The sequence below is a fragment of the Larus michahellis genome, chromosome 1 (genome assembly GCF_964199755.1).
Source record: "Larus michahellis chromosome 1, bLarMic1.1, whole genome shotgun sequence".
NCBI classification, from domain to species: domain Eukaryota; kingdom Metazoa; phylum Chordata; class Aves; order Charadriiformes; family Laridae; genus Larus; species Larus michahellis.
Window position 1 is genome coordinate 152,476,253 of NC_133896.1, and position 26,129 is coordinate 152,502,381.

The window sequence follows — 26,129 nt, forward strand, 5'->3', positions numbered from 1 at the left end:
GAACTTCAGCTTGGAGTTTGGATCTGTGGGCACAGCAGCATGTCCTGGGCTCTGCAATTGCCTGCACACATCACAGTACTTTAAACATTAGAATTTGCTCTGCTTCTGGAATTGGTTTCTGCTCTCCGGTCTTCTTCCTTCCTAACCTTTGCCTTTCTCTTTCGATCCTGTGCTTCCTTCCTGGGGCTGGACCAATGATCATGCATTTGACCTGAATGCGCCAATGCTGGGCTGAATGGTGCAGGGAGAAGTGGTAAGACCTTAAATTGTTGCTATTTTCCATGAAAGATTTCTGACGTTTTCTTTATCTGACTGATGTTGCAGTTGATTACAGCTCTATGTCCAGTTGTATCTGGGGGATCACAGTGGGTTTTCACAGTATTTCCAACTTTCCTTAAAACTTTTTTCTCTTGCCATTGTGATACTGCACCAGCACTCAAATCTGTCAGTTAAAGCTGCTTTCTTAAAGAAACATAGGGGTTGGTCCTTCACTTCTGATAGTATAACGTGTGAAGTATTTGCCATAAACTGCATTCAGCTAAATGAAGCACAGCTACACAATTAAGAGCAGATTGCACTCACTGCAAACCTGGTTTGCCCACACTCCAGGCTGCAGGTGGAAAAGCAGCTTATGTCCCATACTGTTTGACAGTCGTGTGCAACTGAGCTGGTGCTAATGAATCTGACCTCTCAGGTGAACTCCTCAGTGCGGATCCATGCAACTGGAAACGGATCAGAAGGTTTCAAGGAGATCAGCTCTCTGTGACTGTGCCTTGGGTGGCTCAATAAGTCTTAGGATCTTTCTGCTACCTTGCTCCCTATATTTCTTGTGGTGGATGCTATTAGCCTGCAAAGTTTAGGAAAATGAACTGTGAGAGTCAACCACTCTGTGTGATTGGGTCCAGCTGCTTGTATACGTCCTCCAGATGATATAATGGGATAAACTGAAGTCATAATCAGGATAGTTTGGATTCAGAGTATGCATTTTTCTATAATATGTCAAGGCCTTGTTAGGTTGACTTTTGGTGCTTTAATTTATCAGAAAGTGACTTTTGGTAACTATCAGGAATGAATAAATCGAAGGAAATGATACTGCTGGGGCTATGTAAACACAGCAGTGGACAAGTGAACAAACTTGGACACTAATCCAGTAGGGTTGTCTTGCAAACTCTTCTCCTCTCTTCATTGCAACGTCAGTTTTTTCTTCCCTCTCCCATCAGGATTTAACTGCTTTGGCAAAGGAATTGCGAGCAGTAGAGGATGTGCGACCTCCACATAAAGTAACGGATTATTCATCCTCAAGTGAGGAGTCAGGGACGACGGATGAGGAAGATGATGATATGGAACAGGAAGGAGCAGACGAATCTACTTCTGGACCAGATGATGTTCGAGCAGTGTTAGTTCTTTTAACAGTATTTTGCTTCTGTTTTCCCTCTTGGGGGGTTGAAGGAAAAGGATGTCAGGTGTTTTGGCTTGGATGTTAGTTCTTTCAGCTTACAACAATCTATGAGCAAGACATAGCAGCCTTGTATGTTCACATTTTCAAACACTTGAGAGTTACCTTTTCAAAAAGTAGGCTTCTCTAAATTAGGTTCTTTCCCTCCTCTCCCTTGATTTGTTGTAAAACAACAAGGGATGTTTAACAAACTCCTGACTTTCTTTTTCTTTTCTTTTCTTTTTTTTTTTTTTTTGTTTTGTTTTTTTTAATAGAGAAGCTTTTCTAGGCGGGTTATGTAAATATTTCACTCTGGTCATGATATAAATTGAGTATGCCTTGGTGTGGGGCAGTGAAAGCTAGGGCACAAGTGCTGTTATCTCACTCCAGTTATTTCTTGTTTGGCAAATAGGTCGACGTTGAACTTGAGCAATGGTGAAACAGAGTCAGTGAAAACCATGATTGTCCATGATGATGTGGAGAGTGAACCTGCCTTGACTCCTTCTAAGGAGGGCACCTTAATTGTCCGACAGGTATTGCTTTTCCTTCCCTGTGCAGTGCTGCACCTTTTCTGTGCTCATTAACCCACTCGCTCATTCACCCATGCTGTTTCTACATTATATTTGTTGTTCGTATTATCAAGACACAGCTGTAGTGAATTTCAGATGAGCAAGATGTTTGATGCATGCCAAGAGGAGAGTAGCCCTTCACCCCTTGCTACTGTTTTGCATGCTTTCCAGTGACACCTGTGGCAGCACCATACAGAGTACCTCAAAGTCTGTGGGAGAGAAGGGTAGAAAAGCTGCAGGTGTGTGGAGCAAGTACCTGGAGCAAGAACTTAGTTTAGTTTTACCATAAAACCAAACGTGGCTCTCAGGAGTGGGGCTGGGAGGGAGGCTGGGGGTGGAGTATTCAGGTTTTTTTTAAATTATTCTGAACCTGTAGTTGAGGGCAGTACAGACCACCCAGATAACACACACACACACGTACATACAAATTAATATAACAGTGTGGGGGAATGGAGAAGCAAAATAGGCGGTGAAGGAGAGAATGTGGACAGAGCTAGAGCGCTGTGTTGTTGCCTTTGATTCTGAAAATATTGCATTCTTGTGCCTCTGAAAAATAATGATTCCCTGCTTTTAAATGAGCTCGTGTGTTAATGAGCGTGCTAGCTTAGAGGAGTTTCTTGGTAATCGCATTTCGGAATTTCACAACTGAATGCCAATTTCTTAATTGAGCACTCTGGTTTGAAAATTAAGATTTCATGCTTATTGTTTTAAATAGTTAGCTGAAGGCATTCACCAGACAGTCCAAGCTTGTATCTGTATAGGATTTAAGTTAGTTTTAAACAAAACAATAGGGGAAGAAATCCTCCCCCCGCCCCCAATAATGTGCTTGTCCGCGTTGTGGTGGAAGACTTACCGGCACAGTTACTCCTTTGTTAATTAATGGAACTGGCTGTGCAAGTCAATCACACGAACTAAGCTTTTGCCTGCCAGAATAGGTGGGAATTTGCTGAACTCTAGTAGCTCTGCCCACTTTCCCTTTCCATCCAGGCATCAAGGCATGGATTATCAGCTTATTTAAAAAAAAACAACCCAAAAAACAACAAACAAATAAATAACTGTTAAAAGGTAGGAAGAGAGCGAGGGAGAGAAGGAGAGAGGTTGTTAGGGATATAGACCTTTAAGCAGCACTTGAGCAAGACAAGTGTGCCTGTTTTTTCTACAGAGTACAGTTGACAAAAAGCGTGCCAGCCATCATGAGAGCAATGGCTTTGCCGGTCGCATTCACCTCTTGCCAGATCTCTTACAGCAAAGCCATTCCTCCTCCACTTCCTCCACCTCCTCCTCCCCATCCTCCAGCCAGCCGACACCCACCATGTCCCCACAGACACCCCAGGACAAGCTAACTACTAATGAGGTATGTCTTACACCACAGCTGGCTGCTTTCGTAGGGTCATAGCAGCATTGCCTAGTAGATAGTTTGCAAAGGAACTCCAGCCAATCTCCCCTGTTTTTTTTTTTTCCTGTCACCTTTGTTCCCACCCCCCAAATAACACATTTCAGTTCTGTGTAAGAAGCCCTTAACTCTAGAGCAGTCCCACGCCAAACTTGCCAGTTTACTATTTTTGCTTCCTCCTAGTGAGTCATTAATTGCATGGCGTTCGTTTTAAACTAAACTTGACTACCACATTTTTCAAGCCAATACTCTCTTATTTTTTTAATTCTTTTTTATTCCGGGAGCAGTCTAATTGCTAGCAGCGTGCCTCTTAAAAAATTAGCGGTTAATTTTGGCTTTGTCAGTAAAGCCTGGGCTAGCAACTCCGCACGTATGAGGAGCTGCTTGTGGAAACTCACCCTTTGGGAGAGGAGGCGGCCGTGGAGGGATTTTGCTCTTTAAAGCTTGCCACGTGGGCTGGGTGAACAAATCAGGAGTTGCCCGGGAGGGTTGTAAAAGCCTGGGGTGTTGTTGTTTTGGAATAATGAATGGGGGAAAAAATCTTTGGGTTTTTTTTTTTTTTTTTTTCCAAGTATGTGTGTACTCTGAAAAGCAGCTGCGTAAAGATGACTGTTCTCCACCTGGTCGTGTCCAGGTGGAGAAGTAAGGCTTCACCACGGGGGAAGGCTCCCTCTTGCTGTCCTGGGCTGATGCTGGGACGATGCCTTCCCTTACTCACCAAGTGCTGGTGGGCAAGCCCGGTCCTTCACATGCGTGTAACCCCTCGGTGCAGAGGAGATGCGCACGTGTGAACGAAGGGCATCATTGGCCCCTTACCAACCCTAGCAGTAGACGAGGACCCCAGGATGGTGGCTCCACTCCCAGCTGGGTGGCCAGCCCGGCTTTTGGGGAGAGCCTCTTTCTGTACGCAAGCAGGAGTGGTACAGGGGGGAGCAAAACTCAGTGAAAAGAAGCTGCTGCTTCTCGGGGTAGAGCCTGTCCTGCCACGTTAGGCGTGCAAGTGCTGTGACGAGAAGGAGAGGTTGCGGTGAGCTGGGTAGGCTGATGGCAATGCATGTGTTCACCACAGGATCAAAAATGCTTCTGAACCACGTAGCAGGAGGGTGGGTGGGAGGGTTTCCTCCTGGAAATTCAGTTGGCACAGTACTTAATTTTCAGCTATGCTTCATTGGTCTTTGATCTTTCTAAAAGCACACTCTTGTAGGTTATAGAGATCAGTTGATTGATCCAGAGATATGCTTGCTCATTACTTTGATCTAAGCAATAAATAAGCAGGGTTCGGTTAACTCAGCTTGGGAAGTGGAGGCTGTGGCAGTGGCTGGTGACGAAGGGGCCTTTTGGTATTGAGCTGTGCAGAGGGGTGATACCCTCCTAAGACCCATTGCTATTTTTTCTGCAGAGAGCTGAGGCTTAGAAATATCAGAGGTTGAAGATTAGTTGGTGATAAAGAAGTGTCTCTAACTGCGTTTGTAGAAAGCTGAGCAAAAACCTAGTACTGCTTGGTACAACTTACCCACATGCACGCCCTTTATGTATATACCTATTTTTTTTTTCCACTTGTCCCATTCTGCTTCAGTATGCAATGTTGTCACTATAATACTAAACTGGCAAGGGTTTTTAAGTCGTTCCATTTCCACTTTTAACAGTTCATTGTTTCACTTGTCGTCTTCCTTTCTTTATGTTTTTTCATGTTTAGATCACATAACTCAGCAAGCACCAGTGATTTTATCCACTACATATTCATAGCCTCATTATCACCGTTTGCTACACCTTCCACACTAATGAGCCCCTTTGTTCAATACAGGTTTAATATGTTGCTTTGTCAAATAAAGGTGGAAGAACCTGCTGCAGCTTTCTGGCAAGAGGCTCAGGTTAAACAAAATAGGGAGAATGAAAGGTAGTGGACACCGAAACATAAGCCATTGTAGAAGTAAATGCTTGATCCCGATGGTTCTGATTTTGTTGCACGAGCCAATTCGTAGTTTATTAAACTAGCTCACTTCAGGAGATGCTTCATAAATTCAAAAGTTGTAGGTAGTGGACAGCTTGCAGATAAGATAGTATACAGACATTTAAGCAGATCTTTAAAAAAGGAGACATTCCCTCGCTTTGTGCCTGATTGTAGTGGCCTGTCCTAAAAATCTTCGCTAGCAGATGAGGTGACAGGGATGGCGATTTAGCTAATTACATTTTGCTGTAACACGTGCAGTGTGCATATGTGTCTAGTTCAGGTGTGCTGCCTGCAGTGCATTGTGTATCTATAAAGGAAGTATAAAAGCTTGGGGAGGCTCTGTAGCATAATTCTGTAGTGACTTAAAAATGTTGGTTGTTGTTATCCGTGCTTTTTATTGTCATTAATATTAATAAAGTTGAAATTTACATTGCAGACTCAGTCCGCTAGTAACACACTCCAGAAACACAAATCTTCCTCCTCCTTTACACCTTTTATAGACCCCAGATTACTACAGATTTCTCCATCTAGTGGGACAACTGTGACTTCTGTGGGTAAGTAAAGCAGCCGAAGACGACAATTGAAAAAGGGTTCAGTGACTTTAGTGGCTCTTTAAAGTACTTGCAAATTTTGCCATCATGCTTTTTATTTGATTTGCAATGGATTGCATAGTTTATTTCTTTTTCCATTTACATTTCTTACAAAAAGAAAGGCTTGCTCAGTATTTTCGGTTACTGATTTGGGTTGTATCGTGTAAAGATTATATAGCCAGAATTTAGCACTTGAGGGATATTACATGTGCTTTACTTTTCTTTTTTTCAGTAGGATTTTCTAGTGAAGCAATGAGATCAGAGGCAATAAGGCAAGACCCTACGCGGAAAGGATCAGTTGTCAATGTGAATCCCACAAATACGCGGCCACAGAGTGATACCCCAGAGATTCGCAAATACAAGAAGAGATTCAATTCTGAGATACTGTGTGCTGCCTTATGGGGTAATGCAAACCTGTTCCTCCTTTGCCTCCTGCACTTCTGAAGTGCAGACGTGCCAGGTGGTCTTCGAGAACGTATCTCTGAAACCTTAATTGTTTCTCTACATTTATTCACTGCTTATTCACATCTTTTTGTTGCAAGAGCTGCTTATTATTATGCTGCTTCTGCTTTGATATAATTTCCTACTGCTGTATATAGTGCTTCTGATAGCACAGTTCAGACTTCATTCAGCTGATCAGGGTGTCCTTTTCTCTGTAGCCCCTGTTAGCATATCACTTGTGATGTTTGGGAACTTGTCGTCATCTTTGCATTGTACAACTGGTGCACATGGGCTATCTTCTTGAGCCTCTTGCTAATGTATTGTTGCAGAGCTTGATTAGGATGTGTTTCGTAAGATGACTTTCCACCTCAGTCATCAGTTTATGTAGGAAGGAAGAGGGGAACGAGAAGGGTAGGAGGGACATTTTCCAGCGTGAGACTGTGGCTTGGTTTCATTAAGAGTGGTTAGTGCAGAGAGCAGCTGGGTATGAGGTGTCAGCTGACTGAGTGTGTCTGGCCTTCTTGTCACAAGGGATAATTTATGTCAGAGGCAGACAATTAGTCAGGATCCTACACTGGTGAAAGGGCTTGTTGCCTGCTACAATGTGGAATCCCTGCTGCAACACCTAGTGAAAGCTTTTCTCTGCTGTGTCAGTTCTTTCTTGGCCAGAAGCTATGGGGCCACCTGAATTCTTGTATTATCTAGATGTTAATAGATGACGCGTGTGTATATTATGTACATATTTATCTAGTATCCCTAAACATAACAGACTGTAAATGTACATGCATGTCATTTTAAAAACTATGAAGAAGAGAGTTGGCCGTTCCCCTGAGTCACACGATGATTGTATAGGTAACACAGTGCACTTGTCTTGTTTACATTTCCACAACTCTTTCCAAGGCTTTAGTTCCCTTTTGGGGTTATTTCCAGCATTTCTTGTTTCTCAGAACAGCACTATTGTCCTATCCTTCTTGCCTGCGAAGCCATGTCAATTAAATAGCTCTCCCAACACCTTATCTTCCTATCTGCTGTTTGCTGCTTGCTTTATTTCCAGAATTTACTGGTAAGAATTTTTACCCCAATGCTATTTCTGCATGTGTTCATATGAATAATTCTCTGATAAAAATGAAGACTTGTGCAAATGTAAACTTTCAGGCTGTGAGAGGGCGAAGGCAGAGAGAAATCATATGGGATCAGTAAAGATGACTCATAATTTCTCTGATCCGTCTTATTTTGCCAGTAGCAATTTGTGTTAATGGTTTTATATTTCTTTGATCTATGTATCTGACTGTCACGGTGATTTAAAGAATAGGTGTAAAATCCTAGAGGTGTTTTACAGCTGTAACAACGCACTTCCTTGTTGAACATTTAGGGCCAAACTGATGGTGATGCAAACTGGTACACATGCTTATTTCTTACTAAAGTTTAGCTTCCTTTACGCGTAAGCAAATTAAGCCATTTCATGGTGATGGTTCTTATTCAAAAAGAGCGGGGCGTGCTTGGCTTTGTTTTGCTTTGCCTTTACCAGTGGTAGTGCCATAGTATCTGGCAGGTTGCTGATCGCATTAGGTCGATGATGCTCTTCTAGTTCTGAGTGGTGAAAGTCAACGTTAATGACATGGGTGCAGTAGCATAGATTTTTATACCCAGCCTCTACTTTCTCAGGAAGCTTTTCCATTTGTTTAGAGCTGCTTAATTGTAGGGTGGTGGTAGAAGAGCTTGTCTGGCTGTGAATAAAGACAGCGCCTGCGTTTTAAAATACAGGCACTGCTCGCCACCAGCGTACCCTACCTCATTAGCTTAATCTCAAAATGCATATAGCTAAGGGAAGGGGATGAACGCGCATGTGAACTCGAAGCAGAAACAACTACACTGCAAAGGCGGCAGAGGAGGCAACGAGGGTGGAGGCAGGAGCCATTGGGCAATGGTGCTCAGAGGGGAAGGGACTGTGAGGGAGCAGTTTGCATATGGCTTTGTTTGAGCTGTAATCCACGCTGGAAAAAAAATAAATACAAAAATGTATGTCAAAGCTGGATGGCTGACAGCTTTAGTCAATGGTACTGGAGCTGCAGGCAGGAGACCGAGGTGCCGGACGCTTCCTCGGCTGGTTTGGTGCTGCTGCAGCCTGCACCGAGCCCTGCCTCAGCACGTGCCTCTGCTTCCTTCCACCCCTTCCCAGTCTGAGCATGCCTCCCAGTATGGGAGACGGGTGGATGTGAAATGTCCCCGGGGGCCGTGGGACTGGAGCCAGCGGGGGCAGACCCAGATGGGGGATGTAGAGGTGGGAGGAGGTCAGGAAGGGGATGGAGGAGGCGTCAGCAGCTGCAGGAGAGCCCGGGAGAGCTGCAGGCCCTCTCCCAAGGCAGGCTCTGTGCCTGCTGGTATCTGTGGGCTCTCTTGCCTGGAGGAGGCAGAGGAGTAGCAGAGCAGCAAATCTTAGCAGAGAGATGTGAAAATGGAGATGTGTGATGGTTTCTGAGCTCTCCATGGGCTGCGTCTGTTTTTCTCATCCAGCCAGAGGCTTTTCAGAGTGCCCCCCAGCACCAGCAGCTCAGTCCCCTTCCCCATCATTACCTCCTCCTGCTTCCCCCTAACACGTGGTCTCCCTTGGGAGACACCTCCTGTCCCCTGGGTCAGCGTGAACATGCCCTCGTTCATGCAAACTGCTCCCTGGTAGCCAGGGTATTGTTTAGGTAGCATTCCTCAGCCTTGTGAGCAATACCCTTTTTGGGTACGGTGAGACGGCATGTCACTGCTATAGGTGCAGACCACAGTGAGGTACAGACTCCTGTGCTCTGGGACCACGTGGTGCATTAGAAAAGGTTCAATATGGGATCAGCCCAGATGATACATCCATTGGCACCAGTATAGTTATATCTGGGGATTAATGTCTGACTAGGGATTAAGGCCGTTAAGCAATATAACGATGATCATGTTGTGTCAGTTTGGCTTTTCTTATTTCATTATTTTATTGTGTTTAAGGATGACAAGTTTTATATTGTGATTGCAACATAGAAGTCTAATAATGCAAGTCATGCATTTGGGTTGATTTCCATTCCCTGTACTGTATCTGACTTGTCTCTGCATACTTGTGAGGTCCTAGACTGAAACACTATTGCAAATAAATAGTCATGAAATTTAAGAGTGACAATATATTAATAGATTTTTAAAACTTGGTCTCATATATATATATATTTATTACTAAAACATGTAATTGATTTTTAATGCTAAGGTTTCGTTGACTCTTGGAAAGTGTTCCAGTGGATGCGTGGTCCTTTGTAGAAAGAAACTGGCCTACTGACTTCTCTCAGCTGTATTTGCTTGATCTTTAGGAGAAATCTGTGGAAACACAAGATTACTGTAATTCCTCTAGGTGTAACATTCAGATGGAAAAGATTGTTGGGAAGCTGAGGACCAACCCTGTGCCTATCCTTTTTCAGGAGGGCTGCACCACAATCTGTTTCTCCCTGTGGAGACCAAGCCCCTGACACTGCTTTTTTGCAGTGTCCTTGCCAAGAACGTCCTGTTACCAGCCCCTCTATCAATAGCTAATACATCTTCAGAAGACACAAGCTTGGGTACCACTTTGTCCTTCACCCCTTCTCCAACATTAGCATCCCTTTTTGTTTGCAAACAGGTGCTCTAGGAAGGTCTCCATGGTCTACCAGTCTCTCACTCTCTTGAACACTGCAATTTGGTGTCACTAGTCACTGCAGGCAGGTAATGTAGACAGCCTCTACATCACGAGATCTTTTAGGCTGCAAGCAGCTGAGACCCAACCACCGGTGGTTAGACCTGCTTGAAACAAGACAGTTGCTATATTAAGCATCAGTTCATTAGAATATGTGGAAAATCTGCCTACTAACTTGGATCTCTGTTTCTTCTAGGAGTGAACTTGTTAGTGGGCACTGAAAGTGGTCTGATGCTGCTAGACAGAAGTGGTCAGGGGAAGGTTTATCCGCTCATCAATCGAAGACGATTCCAGCAAATGGATGTGCTTGAAGGGCTGAATGTCTTGGTGACAATTTCTGGTAAAGTTGACTTTTCAACATGATATTTTCCTGCTTTTGGCATGGCCTGACAGAACGCTTTTCTTGGCAGCCTGTGTGTTGAGGGGGAAGTCCTGACTTGACTGAAGTCAGTGGGTTTTCCATCATTTCGCCTCCCTGAGTCTACAGTTTGTTTCTGCAAGTGAATCATTTTCCACACAACACCCTGTGCCTGCTTGCCCCCTATCCTTCCTCTTGTAGGGTGACCTTTAAAAATGCTGCACGGGTTTGGGGGAAACGGCCGGCGTTGTTTGTTTGGGGAGCTGTGAGTTACTGTTTTGTGAAGTTTGTAAAAATGCCATTCTTTCCCTCCATCTTTTTTACTTTCAACCTGGCCTCTTTCTAACCAAAACATGGATTTGCTACTTGGTTTTAAAGACATCTTGTGTGTTAAAATCTGTAGAGTGGGAAATGCTCTTGCGAAGTAAGGAAGCAAAAGTGATGTGGAGTGAGTGTGAGCATGAGCGTGTGTGTGTTTGAGAGAGAGGGGAGTACACTGTGTACGTGATGTGGAAATTACCGGTGTGAGAAGGCAGATCGGTGAAGCTTTTGGCCTTGTCTCTCACTGGGTGCAACTGCAGACAAGCAAAGCAACGGGAGATGAAGGGTGGTGGTGATTGTTGTGTTTGTTTTGTGTGCACCGATGAAAAATGTGTTTTATGAAGCTTGAGGTTCCAGACTCTTTGACTCCAGAGAGTTATTGCATAAGGTTACCCTGCTGTTAAGCAACTTGATGTGGTGCGCTGTTAATCTTTCTTCCCAGGTAACGTTCAGCCATTTACTTTTCCTTTTGTTTTAGATCGTTTGTGAAATCAGACTTTGCTGATATATGACATACGTGACGGGGGAGGATGTTAAATGAGGTTTCTCACAGTGGCCCCTTTGTCGTTGTTCAGAGCCATCCAAAATTTTGTTGAGGCTCCAGAGGCCCTCTGACTCCACTGGAAGAGCTCTCTGGCTCTCCAAACACTTGTGCAAAAGGATGTACACCTAGGCAATTTAATGCATTAATGGTGTTATGCTACTATAGGTCCAAAGAGCTGTGCCCATGCTGGTGTTGTCAACATGGGACTTCATTTCTGTCTAGAACAACCGTATTTTATTGGCTCATTGCTTGCTGCTTTCTCAGCTACAGCTATGCTGTGAAATCTTTAAAAAGAAAAGATGAGTCAAGGAAGGTTTAAAAAAACACAACCTGCTGTGTGTTCTTTTGATGCCTAATGCTGTGTGTTGAAATGTAAGCTTTTTGAGAAGCACCATTTGATAGAGTTTATTCTATAGTAGACCTCACAAACAGAAATACTGTGTGATCCATCTTGTGTAAAATCTGTTGGTTTGAAGCATACCCTACACAGGCGACAAGTGTCTGTGATTCAATCTCGTGTGTAATTGTTTTAGGTTTATTTACGTTTGCGTCAGTCACCATCTGAGTACCCTGACACATCCGTTTTCTTTGTTTCCTTCAAACCTATTGCTTCCTCTGTGGAGACACGCTACATTAACCCTTAAGAAATCGGCTGATCTTTGGTTTATGCCTTCGTCTCCGTCCCATCTGCTGCGTTTTATGGGGGGTTACTGGGGTATGAGGCAGGAAAGAGGCATCCCAGCCCACCAAGAGGCAGGGCAGGGCAAGCGCCCTTGGTGAAATAGTGATGCTTTTATGCTCAGGGCCCCCCTTACCTTCCTGTTCCGGCCTCTGCGCTGCAGTTCTCAGTTTAAGCTACCCTCATGCTGGACTTCTCTTAGTGTCTTTTTTTTTATAGTGAGTTGCTCCACCGCTCCAGCCAAACTGGGAGCACTGACACAGGGATGTGCTTCTGCAAATGGTGCGTTTTGGCAGCTTGGTTATGAAGGTGCTCCCGGGCTTTGTCCCAGGACTGCGTTGTTGAGCTCCCTGCAGCGCTCTCGGCCATATGTTCTCTCCACTTTTTTGGGAAGTGATGTGCTGTGAGATCAAGAGCTTCTACAGCTTTGCAGGTCAAAGCAAGGTGGTTAATCAGTTCTTCAGTCCGTACTGTTGGGAAGCAGAAATGTAGTTTCGGCTGCTCAGATAACACAGTGCTGAGAGTCACAATAGTGCTGAAGGAGAGAGCAGCAACGTGCGTACAGAACATGCTCCGCTTGTGGCTCCCTGGGAGTTGCGCCAGCCCAACTTGGATGATGGTGGCACTCAGGAAGGTAGGAGGGGATGACAGAGTAGAAAAACTGGTTGGAATCTGCCTGCTTAATAATTAAAAACCAGAGTGACAATAAAAACAAAAACTCAATATAGGAAAAGGAGCTTTGCATTTGAAACTGTGTCTATGGGAGAATCAGAGCCATGAGTCCTCATATAAGTCGCTGACTGATAGTTCGTTTGATGGCTGGAGTAGAGTTTTCTTTCTTATTTCATGACCATAACAATTAGGAAAAAAAAAAAAGAAAAAAAAAAGAAAAAAAAGAAAAAGAAAAGAACAGGTTTTTGAGAGCTGTTTAAACTGACTGGTAGAGATTTACAAGCAGAAGGGTCTAATCCCCCCACTACCAGTATGAACATTAAGAGCAGAATAACTTGTTGAAATACACGCATAGCCATGTTTATATAATTAACCGGTCCTGCGCTTTTCATGTCAGGCTGCTGAGAGGCAGAGGAATTTCCTGTCTTGTGACTTTCCTTGTGGTCTAGACACTAAAACACAATGGAAGCACACTTGAGATATTTCTCTGTTGTTGTTTTGAAAAATGTTTCTGGTTGGAGAGAAATACCCTGGTGCACATCATGTGAATTAAAAAAGAAAATATAAAAAAAAATTAGCCACGTGCTGGGAAGTTCCCGTGTGTGCTGTTTATTCTGACTCCTCGAGTTGGACTAAGATACTGGGGAAGCTAAAGACATGGAAATAATCTGAGAGAGAATTTGTCTCCTGGTGAGCAGGGACTTGTGATGGTTTTGAAAACATGCCGTGCATTGTACTGGCCGTGAGCCCTCTGAGCTCTTCCTTGCCCAGAGCTGCAGTGAATTCTGGTCAGGACTATGTTCCCTATTTTTCAGTGTTTCTAAAGGGGTCCTTGTGGCTATCGTTTGCAGTACGGGAGGACCTTTCCTTGGTCAGATGCAGGACTTCTGGGAATATTGTTTCCTGCTTCAGTCCCTTTTCCAAGTCTTTAGAAAGCTACGGGAGTGGTGGGGCGTGATCCCTTTATGAAACATGGCTTAATAAATATGAAGTCAGGCAATAAATTAGGGTGCTCGTTTACTGCTAAATCTGCTGTCACATTTCTAGTGGGGATAAACAAAGGACAGTGCAACGTTACTTTACATTTCATTTCATGTTGTCAGAGCAGAGGGGCTTTTAAAATTAAATAGCAGGTACAGTATTTGAAAACGGGTCTCCAGTTCCACTTTAAATTTAAGCTCAGTGAACAAATTTTTGACTTTGAAACTGCTGCCTCTTTCCCTCCTGTCTTTCCCCATCCAAGGAATCATAAAAAGATCTTTTAGACCATGTGTCTTTGTAGCAGAATGGCTTCGTGGTGCTGAAGTCCATGGAGCAGCCCGTTTGCAAGCTGTGCTTCCCCGTGTCCTGCCCCAGTCCCTGCAGCTGCTTTTCCCTCTGTTAGGGGATTCCCTGCGCCAGGAGGGACCCCAGTGTGGAGCTGGCTGGGCACAGCAGGATAGTCTTAGCACCCAGGCTTCGTGTCCTGCTGCAGGCGGTGTCCCCTGATGCTGTATATCCATCCCTGCCTCTGAATTGAAGAGCCAGCTGTGAACCGATCTGTCAGTAGGCATCATGTGAAAACGTAAAAGGCAAATTAAAGACATTAGCTAAACTCTGTAGCTCTATTTGGCTGGCAGGCTTCCAGGTGGACCATCCTGACAGGTCAGGGCTTTCTGCAGCGTAGACCAGCACAGTGTCACTTGACCAGCCCAGCGCTGACTGCAGTACATCTCATCTGTCTTCCTCTCAGCTCCAAGGGCCGTGAAACACTGCCCGCAGTCACCCGGGTGCCTCATCGTGTCTGGTGAAGTACTACTGTGGAGCTACTCCCCTGGCAAGTTGGGTCCCTGAGAGCATCTCCTATTTCCTGTCCTTGCGCAGAGACCTCATGGAGCCTTATTAAATGGCTCCTAATCAAAGCAGGGATGATCTCTCTTCCTCGCCTCCAGCTTCATCTGTGGGACTGTAATGGCTTTGGGCCAATGGAGGAAGGAGGATGCAAGCTTTGAGTATGTGCATTTAGGACCACCTTCTTGCTAGTTCAGCAAACGCTTTGTAGGCCATTAATTGTTAAAGAATCACTGATAAAGTTTATCATGAACCTTGCTCTGCATTCAAAGAGGCCTTCTCGCATTGAGAGTTAAGAGTCTGAGCTGCATTTTGATGACCGTGGCAGATGCATTGTCAGTTGAAGATAGGGCAGCCCGGGCAAGTAGATTCTCTCAACCTGTGGAGAAGCAGCACCTCTTGCAGTTTCTGTGTGCAGCCTGATAAGTATTAACAGCCCTTGCAGCGCAAGGGGAGGGCTGCTGACAAAGCAGTTGTCAGCTTTTACCAAGCAGGTGAAGTTTGCACGGGCCATGGGAAATTCTCTCACTGCAGTTTCAGATATTGTACATTTTTCCTTACAACAGAACTGGTGTAAAGTGGTCCAGTAATGAAATTGTTTAGTGCTGCTGTTTGGTGTGCTTTTCCACCAGGGGAATAATGCACAATCTTAATAAAACTTGACTAGTTCGTGTCTCCGAGGATGTTATAAGGGATAGCAATGTCCTGGTCGCTAACTGGGAAGAATTTGTAAAATACATTTCATCACCATATTCTTCTTGGCTTTTGCTTCCTTCTTTCAGACCAGTCTGACTCTCTTCTGAATGCTGTATAGATAATTTCAGGCCTCTGATTCCATTCTGCTCCTCTGCTACAGCTTTGTGTGAAAAAGAGCCATTCTGATTCAGCTGTATATTTTCTTTTTTTTTTTTTAATCTCAGTGCATGACTGTCTGGTGCTTTTGTTGTGGAGTATAACCCTTTTCTAATGAAAGTTGTTTGCATCCTAAGCACCAGACAACCGAAGAGCCGTTCCCTTGAGTTTGTCATTTTATGTTCATGTGGTATTACCCTGTGTCTCTGGCATTGATTATTGGGAAAGTGTGTGTTTGGGTGGAGTCTGGAGTAAAGCTGTTGTGGACGTAAAAACTGAGGGAGACCTCTGTGGTTGCGGCAGTTTCTTCTTCATCGTCATTTTGGTTTGCTCTGCGGGGCTCTCTGTTTGCTTTGGCAGAGTTTTTTTTTTTTTTGCACTTATCTTCCTATGGAGATAAACCAATCTTTTTCATTTTGTGGCTAGGTAAGAAGAACAAGTTGCGAGTTTATTATTTGTCCTGGTTAAGAAATAAAATCCTTCACAACGACCCTGAAGTAGAAAAGAAACAGGGATGGACAACGGTGGGCGACTTGGAAGGCTGTGTGCACTATAAAGTTGGTGAGTAGTGAATGCAGTAATCAAATTGTCGGGATAAAAGCTGGCTGAGAAAGGGAACTGCGGTGAAATTTTTCTGGCAAAGCACCAGAATAGGTGGCAAGTTACTGGGTTAAACTGAATATGGGAGAGATTTTGCAGTGGGATGCTGGGCTGTGAACTGGAGCGGGCGCAAATCCCCATCTGTCTCCTTCTCATAGCGGATGCAGCTTCCGGAAGAGTGATGATATGGACAGTGAGGGCTGGTAACATTTCACCCCTTCTGTTAGACCCTTTAGGTAGCAGAGGGACTCTTGTCAACCAGCAGCTGTTCTCTTCACCAGCAGGTTTCCCTGATCTTTTACCAGGATGAAATCACATGCTGGAGTGAAGTGAAAAAAATTTTCCTCTTTAATGTACATTTTCAAGACTAGGGGAAACAAGAAAAGTAAAAAAAAAAAAAAAAAAAGAGTGGGAGGAGAAAGCATACCCAGCTAGTGCACAAGCTTTGGAGAGGCGTCTGGGAACAGAAACATATGTTTAACTTCAAGATGATTCATTGATTCCCCTTAGCTACTGAAATTTCCTAACGCCGTCTCAGATCCACTGCAGTACAGTTATGGGATGAAGTGTGTTTTCATGAGGCAGGTGCCTTTTGAGTGGTTTTAAGTCATATAAATGGATTTGGCTGTAGAAACTTCCATCAAAACTAGTGAAAGACATGTAGCGTTCACTGTCAGCAGAGTATGCAGTGAGCCTGCTGCCCTGCAGGTGGGGATATGAACCAAGAGCTCTTCTGCTTCAGTCTCATGATGCATCTTAACGGGCCCTGGATGTTGCCTTTGTTTTGGTTTTCTCCTAAGAGCTGGCTCAGTTCCTTTCCAGCTGTGCCAGTCAATGTGGAGCAGCAGCAATCGGACTGAGCTCGGTCTCCTCCTGTCGTGCGTGTGCTCTTGGAAAAACCTGCTAGTGGGGTGTAATCAATAATGATGGCAGTAACTAACTGCTGAACCAGGAGTTTGACCCCAAAAACAATTAATAATGTACTTCTCTGGTATCATACCCCAGGGTGTCAGCAGCATAATGAAGTGGCCTGTTAACAATACATTAATAGGTATTGAGAGGAGGCTTTCCAGCAGGGAAGTGTGTGAAACAAAGAGCATTCTCTTCCAGATGAAGAAGGGTTTGTTACCCTGAGCTGCAGCCTGGCACTGAACTTCCCTCTGAACCATAGATGACTTCTTCAGGTAGCGAGAGGCCCCTTTGACAGCTGCGCTTCAGTTACCAAGAAGGATGAGCCCTGCTAATATTGGGCTCGTGGTCTGGAGGCTGCCACCGAGGCAGCTGGCACTGATCGCTTCCTTGTCTCTTTGATGGAATAGGGATCTCAGACGTTAGGGTGAAGTGGTATTTATGGGTCTCAGTTGCTTCAGGCAATTTTTGGCTCCTCTAAATGATAAATTGCTCTTTTGAAACTCAAGATTTGGGTGAATTCCCAGATAGCACCCAGAGCAAAGAATGAGAATTATCAAAGGTCCCCATTCACAGATAAGGTGGTTTTGTTCAACAGCCCCCTCTTCCCCAAGAAAAAATTCCAAGAAGTCTTAAAAACTAGACAAGACTGAACAAAAGCTCTGTTTTTCTGTCGGTACAGCTGTGGAGGTTAAGAGACTTTTTTTGTCTGTTGAAAAAGTGTCAAGCCCTTTAACACTTACAGCTCAGTAGTCTTGCTTCCCTGCAGAGTAAAAAGGGAGCAAAGTAGTAGCTTTGTCTCCGTTACCTACCAAGAGACAACAACTGCAGGCTTGTACAGTAGTAAGATATCTCAAAAGCATTAAAATAGTATTTATTAAAGAAGTGTTATTCTCACAAGTCTGAGATTTTCACTCCTGCCGTGTTTCAAAATCAGTTTTGGTTGGGAGATACAATGGCAGAAGGTGAAGGTGCACAGAATTACTCATTGTTTTGGAAAAGCATCATATTCCCCTAAAACTTGGGTAAAGAGGTAGCAGAAACCTCCTGAGGTTTCTTGATGTCATCCAAATAATGCTATTTTTTTTTCTTCTCCCCCAAAAAGAGTGTTGGAAAGAGGTTAACAAACCTCAACATTTGGAAGTCCCCCATGATTTATTCCTTCCCAAATCCGGATGGCAGCTGGAAATGCAGATCCAGCAACACTTCTTGAATGGCTGTTTATAGACTTCATCGGTCCTCTCCTGGAAACAGTAATAGTGAACAGAGATTTTTTTTTTTGATGGTTAATGTAGCCAGCTGTTTGAATGTGGGAACAGAGATACATTCAAGAATTTGTAGATCGTCTATGTTGTGACACTATTTCTGATAAATTCAGTGGAATTTTTTTTTTCCAAATGAGTTGTCTCAGGCTTTAGGGACAAAGGAAAGTGCTCCGTGATCAAACTTGCCTTTTACTTTTGAAATGGACTTGTTTCTTAACTTTTCATTTCAGTTCCTTTTTTTCCCCTGAGGGAATTTGCCATCAGCCCAAAATACCCCTGCCAGTGCTGTGACTGGAACTGCCAATACACTCTACTAGAGTCATAGGCTCCTTTTATTGGAAATGTCCCTGTCTGAAAACCAGTTTTCTTGTCTTAATGAGTAAGCACTGTCTAAAGTGGGGGAAAAAATAAAAGTGTAAATAAGCGTGTACTGACTACGTAATTTGAAACATGGTGATGGGTTCAGTTACTGATAAGAGTAATGATATTTTTGTGGTGTAAATGTGTCAAAATACTTAACTGCATAGAATTAGCAATCCAAAAATGCACTGTTACAAAAAAACCTCCAAATGTATGTAAGTATGGAGAAGTACTGTCATTTTCTGCTTTCCTGAAGTAACTGGAACGACTCTGGAATTGCTGCTGAATTCTTTTTTGTTTTGTTTTAATTTCAGTAAAATATGAAAGAATCAAGTTCTTGGTAATTGCATTGAAGAGTTCTGTGGAAGTCTATGCATGGGCACCAAAGCCATACCATAAATTTATGGCCTTTAAGGTAAGAGCATATTTCATCCATACGTAGGATTTTCTCATCACCACTTGCAGTTATCCCTTTTAGCAAAATGTTCCAACACTTTATCATGACCCTATTACAAGTTATTTGGTAAATCTGCATTGAACTTTGTATTATATTTTAATTTAGGAGCTTCTTTAGCTCAAAGATGCAGTACACTTAAAGGTCTAAATTGTAACTGAGCATGAACTAATAATCAAAATGACACAGATATCACAACTGTTTGTTTTGCCTCTCTATAAATAAAACATGAGGCGGAGAGAAGTGAACCAAGCCTAAACATCTTCATCTGAGCAGAACAAGTCATTAAGCGATACTCACTTTGTTACGTTTTTGAATGCAGCAAGAATGAAGTTAGCTGGCTTGGTATAATTACCAAACTGATTTGCAGGCAATCAGTTACTGCTCGTTGTGCAAATTGAAGTAAACACTATGGGAGTGTCAAATTGCCCTGAACTTTGAGGAAAACAATTCTTGCTGCAAAAAAACCAAAACCAGACCAACTAAAATACCACCCCCCCCCCCCGAAAGTAGCTCACAATATTATGTGACTGATGTGCAACAGGGTGCAGAGTAATCTCTTCTTGTGCATGAGAGACACGTGAGCCTAACTGGTCTGGTGGATGAAGGCCAGAGGCACGCAGGAGGAATAAACCCATACTAGGTGCATGAGAGCATATTTTTTATAAAACCCACCATGGTTCTAAGCAGTAAAGTAAATCTCACTGATGGTTGTCTTACAGTCGTTTGGAGAACTGGTACATAAGCCATTGCTGGTGGATCTAACCGTAGAAGAGGGTCAGAGACTAAAAGTGATCTATGGCTCCTGCGCTGGCTTCCATGCCGTTGATGTGGATTCAGGATCGGTCTATGATATTTATTTACCAACACATGTAAGAGCTGCTGCAGGGGTGGGGTTTTTTCTTTCTTTTCCGGTTTGCCCCCCGCCCCTTCTTTTCCTCAGATGACCAACACGTTGGGCTGCCCCCATGTATCACTGCTAGCATGGTAAATTGGGTAGAGGGGTCTGAGCAGATGTGGCCACCTGTGCTTAGGGGCTTGTGCCTCACTCTCCATCCTCTCCTCACGGTCAGGGTGTCTCCGTGGTTGAGAGCTGCCCACTCAGGTCTGACGTGGGCCAACATGACTGTTTCAGGGCTAGCAGCTAAATGGCTGAGCGCATTGCAGAGGCTGCAGGGAAGGTGGCAGTACAAATGACATGACAGCCCACTGATGAGATTCAGCAGGGTTGGCAAAGGCCAGGTGGCCTTAGCTCCCACGGTTTCCTGCTATTCATTGTACGCAGAGGTGTCCGATGGGCCTGCGGTGCGTGGTGCACCTCCCCCAGCACTGTTCACTAAGTTGCAGAGGTCTGAGGTCTGCATCTGGGCTGCTCGCCCCAGGCTCCCTTTCTGCCCGTGGAAAAAAATGGGCACTCTTACAGACAAGTTAATCTTTCTTGATTTTAGATGGCAGCCTTAACATGGGAGCAATTGTGCCCCAAAGGTTTCCAGGTCTTTGTTGTCACTGTGTAAGGGTGTCTTAGCGTGGGGAGAGCTGAGCTAACACTTCCAAAATAAATGAATGCCCAACATGTTGTCAGGCAAAATCACATATCGCCCAGCCCTTTCTCCCAGTGCAGGCTCTGTGGCATTAAAACAAAAGGCTTCCTCTTCGCTTCTGTCTCTGTAGATCCAGAGCAGTATCCAACCTCACGCAATCATCATTCTCCCAAACACGGATGGGATGGAGCTACTGGTCTGCTACGAGGATGAAGGAGTTTACGTCAACACGTATGGAAGGATCACCAAGGATGTGGTTCTGCAGTGGGGAGAAATGCCGACTTCAGTTGGTAAGTGCCTCGGCAGAGTCAAATACAGCGTGCCGTCAGGGAGCCTGAGTGTGTGCATGAGGGCAGAAGGAAGGTGCATCAGGTTTGACATCAGATTGGGAAGCAGCAATGCTGTAATACTCCCGGAAAACAGCTGTGCGAAGGGTGGAGAGTAATCACATGGATCTGTTTTGTGCTGAGTTTTTAAGAACAAAATCCAAACAAGCAAGTTGCGGAGTTCAGGAATGAAGAACTCATCAGGGCCTCTGTAGGCTGCTGTAGAATTTTTGATAGACATCCACAAAGTTGTGGAAACTTTTCAGTTTAAAGACATGTAAAGTGGCAGATGGGTAAGATATTATTATGGGTAATTCTATAAAGATAACATTCTGAATATCTAATTTGATGAATTTACTTTAATTTACCTGCGGATGCTCATCTGTCCTAGCATGATAATTTTCCCACCTCTCTCCAGTTCAAAATAAGGTAGTTTTGAAAGTGGGAGCAATGAATGTAGTAAAATGGGTGCAGATTTGTTACGGACGCAAGTACACACCGGGGGATCCCTCTTACTGCCTGTGCTGCCATATTTCAGTGCCGAGCGTAGCATGGGCTGTGGTCACACCTTCCTTTTGGGCAAATACATTGGGTTTGCGTGCTTTGGAATGGATGTGTATATCGGGGGATTACTGCCGATAACTGTTCAAGCAACAAGAATGGAGGAGGAAATTTAAAGAAGTTTCATGCACAGCATGTTCGCTCCTGTGGTGGTTAACTCTCGACTAGATCTAAAAGGAAGCAGAATTTATCAGCTGGCAAATTGCAGAGCCTTTGGGAACCGGAGTGCCTGTGAAGTAAATGGCACTGTGAGGCGGCCGACACCATCTGAACATCTCATCTGACAATTTTTAGAAGCCATTTGGCCCAGTTACCAGTAGCGACATATTTAAAAATAAATAAATTTCCAGCATATGCAATGTTACAGGTGTACATTATACTGTAGTAGATAATTTGATTTAATTTCACTGAAAATTAATGAGGAAAATCCTATAAAAGGGAAGTACTGCAAAATTAAATGTTTTTTAATTTTGCTTGCTAAAAGCTATTGTTCTGCTTTTTATTTTTCTGTTAAGCGTGCATGCAAATCAGAGGCAACAGCTTATTCTTCATTAAGTTCCCATATGTTATTTTTGGCAGTGTTCCTAAGACTATCCATCAAATTGCTTTTTGAATATACCTTTTCATAATGCTGGTGAATTTCTCCTTTATTTGGTTTTTTACTGCTATCAAGAACAGATTTTTTTCCTCACGCTACTACTAATCTGTTTCCCCCAGTGACAGTCTTTAAGGAAAAATTGCTTAATTTTTTGCTTGCTTTATGCACAAAGAAAAGCAGTATGACAAATAATAGTATTTCCACTTGGAGAGCTTAATATGAACCTCTTTTGAGGTATACAGAATGCTCTTCAGACCAGTTGGCTTTCTCAAGGAGATTGTTTTTTTGAAGTATTACTCCTGTTCAAGAAGGCTAACTCATTTTTTTTCTAGTTTTCCCTTTTCTTCTCTTCCTCCGTTTTTGCTGACGAACTCCTTCAAGGAGGGGAGACAACACCGTGGGACACAGAGCTGGGGACATACTAGAGGGGATGAATTTAGTCTGTTTAAACCTTGGATTCTGCTTTCTCCTTGTCAGCACCTAATTAGCCTGTCTCTTTGCCACACTTGGGAGAAAAAGCCTGTGTAAAAACTCTATGTTCCTTCCATTTAATTGAAGGTTGGAAGGTTCCTATTGTGTCATGAATGCTCAGGCAAGACATGTATTACTAACGTGGAAATTCCATGGGGAAACTTTTTAAAAAAAGGTATTTTTAGGCATCATGAAGATGCTGAAGACAGAAATAGCACTCTGAACATGTGTGCAGTTATAATAAGCACATGGAGGTCGTTTTTAACTAGAGTGCGTCAGTATAGTCCTCTGCTTTTTCAGTTCCTCTGTGCTGCCCTCTACCTGTCCTAATGGGCTGTGTGCTGTGTTTTCTTCCCAAAGCGTACATCCGATCCAACCAGATTATGGGATGGGGAGAAAAAGCTATCGAAATACGATCGGTGGAAACTGGACACTTGGACGGTGTGTTCATGCACAAAAGGGCACAAAGACTCAAGTTCTTATGCGAACGCAATGACAAGGTATAATTCCTCCCCCCGTCATTTCTTGCCAAGGTGGTAAACGGGTACTTGAACTGGGTACTTGTGGCGGGTTGACCCCGACCAGCAGCCAAACACTCACCCAGCCTCCCGCTCACTCCCCTCTCCCATGGGATAGGGATAAAACAGAAGGAAGGCAAAAAGGCTCATGGATCAAGGTAAAGACAGTTCAATAAGGACAGCAAAAGCTGCGCACGCAAGCCAGGCAAAATGAGGAATTCATTCACAACCTCCCCTTGGCAGGCAGATGTCCAGCCGCTTCCCGGGAAGCAGAGCTTCAGTACGCACAATGCTTGCTTCTTAACAAATGTTATCACCGTGATGTGCCCCCGTCCCCTCACTTTCCCTGAGGATGATGTTATATTATGGGATATCCCTTTGGTCAGTTTGGGTCCGCTGTCCCGACATTGTCCCCTCTCAGCCTTTTGCCCATCCCCAGCCCACTGGCCTTTGGGGTTGAGGGAGCGGAGAGAAAGCCTTGAATGTTGTGCAAGTGTTGTTCAGCGCTAGCCAAAACAACACTCTTGAACCACAAATGCAAAGCCCAGCACAATACAGGCTGCCGTGAAGAACGTCAGCTCCATCCCTGCCAGACCCAGCACAGCACTGCAATCGCACTGTAAATGTCAGGGGCAGTGAAGGCAAATTAGAGCCACTGCTGTCCTACCTGTTGAATTTACCAATCTCTTTTCTTCGCAGGTTTTCTTTGCCTCCGTACGGTCAGGTGGAAGCAGTCAAGTCTATTTCATGACCCTTGGCAGGACTTCTCTTCTGAGCTGGTAGAAGCGGTGGGATTTGGCGAGGAATTGCTGACATCCAGAGTCTGAGATCTTCATAACTCGGAATTATTTTCAACTGGAGTACAGACCTGCACTAATGCAGCACTCTGTGTAAATGTGTGTGCAGGCATCACTGGTGTTAGGTTTCCTTTTGTTTTTCAACCGAGGCTGCGACGCAGCTGGTGCTGTAAAGATATTGCCATCAGGTGCTACGATGTCTTTGAGATTTGGGATCACGCTAGAAAGCTACAGGTCTTCTTTTCCCTTCAGCTCCAGGATTCCTAGGCTTTGAAGGACTCTGTTTGTTAGTGTTAAAACAGAGAGGGGGGAAAAAAAGGAAAAAAAAAAAAAAAGTAATCCAGGCTTACCGTGAACATGCTGTTGAGTGGACAGGAGGCAGGCAAGAGAAGGTGAGAAGTGGTGTAGAGAGTCAGACTGGCTGAAACAGAGGGCAGATCTAGTCTAGTAATGTTAACAATGTATTTAATTGACATTTCTTTTTTGTAATGTGACAATATGTGGACAAAGAGGAAGGTGCAGGTTTTAAGAAGTTAATATTTATAAAATGTGAAAGACACAGTGACTAGGATAACTTCTTCTTGGGGACAGGGAGGGTGGGAAGGGGCTCGGGGTGGAATTCTTTGGGGTTTTTTTGTTTCTGCAGTTTTATTTTGGCCTGGCCAATAACTTTAGTCATTTTCTGTGTACCAGGTATTGCCTGAAACATGTGCAGATGATTTAAAAAAAAAAAAAAAAAAAAAAAAAGAAAAAAAATTCATTTTCTATAATGATTCTGTGTTAGGCCAGAACTTGGTTATGTCACAGTATTAGCACTGCCTCAGTTAAAGGTTTAATTTTTGTTTAAACCTAGAAGTGCAACAACAGTTTTACCACAGTCTGCACTCGCAGAACTAAAAGGAAAAAAAAGAAAAAAAAAAAAGATAAATAAAATCCAAACTACATATGTTTATTTTTTGTGCCTACCTCATTGTTTTTAATGCATAAAATAAAAGAGGTGGTTTAGTTTATACGTTTTTAGATGAGAACCATTAATGTCTAATTTAATCTTTAATACCAAAACTACCAGATTGAAAGGTTTCTGACTGTTATTGCGTAGCAAGTTTCAGGAGGAGGAGAGAGCGGTCCGTTGGGGCACTAGTGGTAGCGGTATGGCAGTGAGACACTGATTAATGTAATTTGCTGAGAAAATTTGGTGAAGCAAGCGTTTTTTTTAAACCAGTTTCATCCTTAACAGAAGTCTGAATTTAGCCTAAAACCAGAGGTTTCCCTCTTCTAACACGCGGGCTTAGTAACAGGCAGGTAAAAATAACTAGTCTAGTTCTATAAACTGTTAAATGTTGTAGGAACCATTTTGGGGCGGTGATGTTTTTCTTTTTTAAGAATGCAATGCACTAAAACTCTTTTAAGAATGTAGTTAATACTGCTTATTCATAAAAACAGCGTATACCTGTGTTTAGATGTAAGATCCCAGCTCTGGCTTTTTTCTTTCTTTTTTTTTTTTTTTTAAGTCAGTTTTATTTTATGAATAAGTTCTGACATTTGTAATAAATGTCTTGAGAGTAATAATTTGTTTAATGGCTACATGTTCATTACTTGAGAAACCTTGAGTGTAAAATAATCTGTTGGTGTTGTAATAATGCACAGTGTCACGATTCAGCCATTTTCCTTTTTGTTTTCACTTTCTTTTCTTTTTTTTTTTTTTTTTTTTTTTTAAAATTCCTTCGGTGGGGTACTTTGTTGACAGCTGCCTTAAGCTGTTCATTCAGTGAACAGGCTCTCAGTGTTTCATGGGCTTTGTCTTCTGCTGCGGTTAACTTTCCTTCATGGCATGACAGGTAGGGCTTTTTTAAACGCGTATTCTTCAAGTCAGTCAAGCCGACGGCTCGCGCGACTGGTCACACAATCAATTAAGAGCCAAGAGCACCGGGGGTGCAAAGCTCAGACTCGACAGACCCGTCTTGTGGTGTCAAACCCGACTGCTGTAAATGCTTGGAAGACCCCCGTCAGCGCTGCTGCTGAAGACTCTTCTCTTCCTTCCAATGTCGTAGAGGGTTGAAAAGTGAGCGGTAAATGCGTGCCGCCAGCACATGCGCGTGCACACCCCCCCACACACCCTCCCCCCAAAACGAATCAAAACTCAAGAAAGCCTTACTACATTTGCTGGCGGAGGAATACCTAGAACTATTTTTTTTTTTTTTTTTTTTAATTGTATGACTTTTGGATAGCGTTGAAGGTGAAGGATGTGTTCTTTTCAGGCCCGGTGTGGTCAGCCGGAAGAACGATCAACCTTTTTTTTGTACTATAATGAACTCTAAAGGGGACTCGGAAACGCAACGTGATGGTAGACGTGGGTGTAATCACACAGCTGCCCCGTAGTGTAGTTTGCCGAAGCTGATTCCG

The 26,129-nt window shown here is 43.7% G+C and overlaps 1 protein-coding gene across 9 annotated transcripts in view; it reads left to right on the forward strand.

The window, feature by feature from the left end:
* Window positions 1–24,621, forward strand: part of MAP4K4 (mitogen-activated protein kinase kinase kinase kinase 4) — a 165,068-nt gene extending 140,447 nt beyond the window's left edge. For 4 of the 9 annotated variants that reach the window (XM_074609348.1, XM_074609366.1, XM_074609407.1 and 1 more), the window contains 12 exons: window positions 1,221–1,396; window positions 1,848–1,968; window positions 3,167–3,358; window positions 5,785–5,902; window positions 6,171–6,341; window positions 10,267–10,410; window positions 15,753–15,887; window positions 18,775–18,875; window positions 19,637–19,786; window positions 20,586–20,745; window positions 22,772–22,911; window positions 23,629–24,621. In XM_074609348.1, the coding sequence (XP_074465449.1) occupies window positions 1,221–1,396; window positions 1,848–1,968; window positions 3,167–3,358; window positions 5,785–5,902; window positions 6,171–6,341; window positions 10,267–10,410; window positions 15,753–15,887; window positions 18,775–18,875; window positions 19,637–19,786; window positions 20,586–20,745; window positions 22,772–22,911; window positions 23,629–23,712 (1,692 nt within the window). In that variant the 3' untranslated portion in view covers window positions 23,713–24,621. The remainder of the gene's footprint in view (window positions 1–1,220; window positions 1,397–1,847; window positions 1,969–3,166; window positions 3,359–5,784; window positions 5,903–6,170; window positions 6,342–10,266; window positions 10,411–15,752; window positions 15,888–18,774; window positions 18,876–19,636; window positions 19,787–20,585; window positions 20,746–22,771; window positions 22,912–23,628) is intronic. The other 5 variants (XM_074609388.1, XM_074609409.1, XM_074609415.1 and 2 more) reach the window with 3 other exon arrangements.
* Window positions 24,622–26,129: the final 1,508 nt, after the last annotated feature.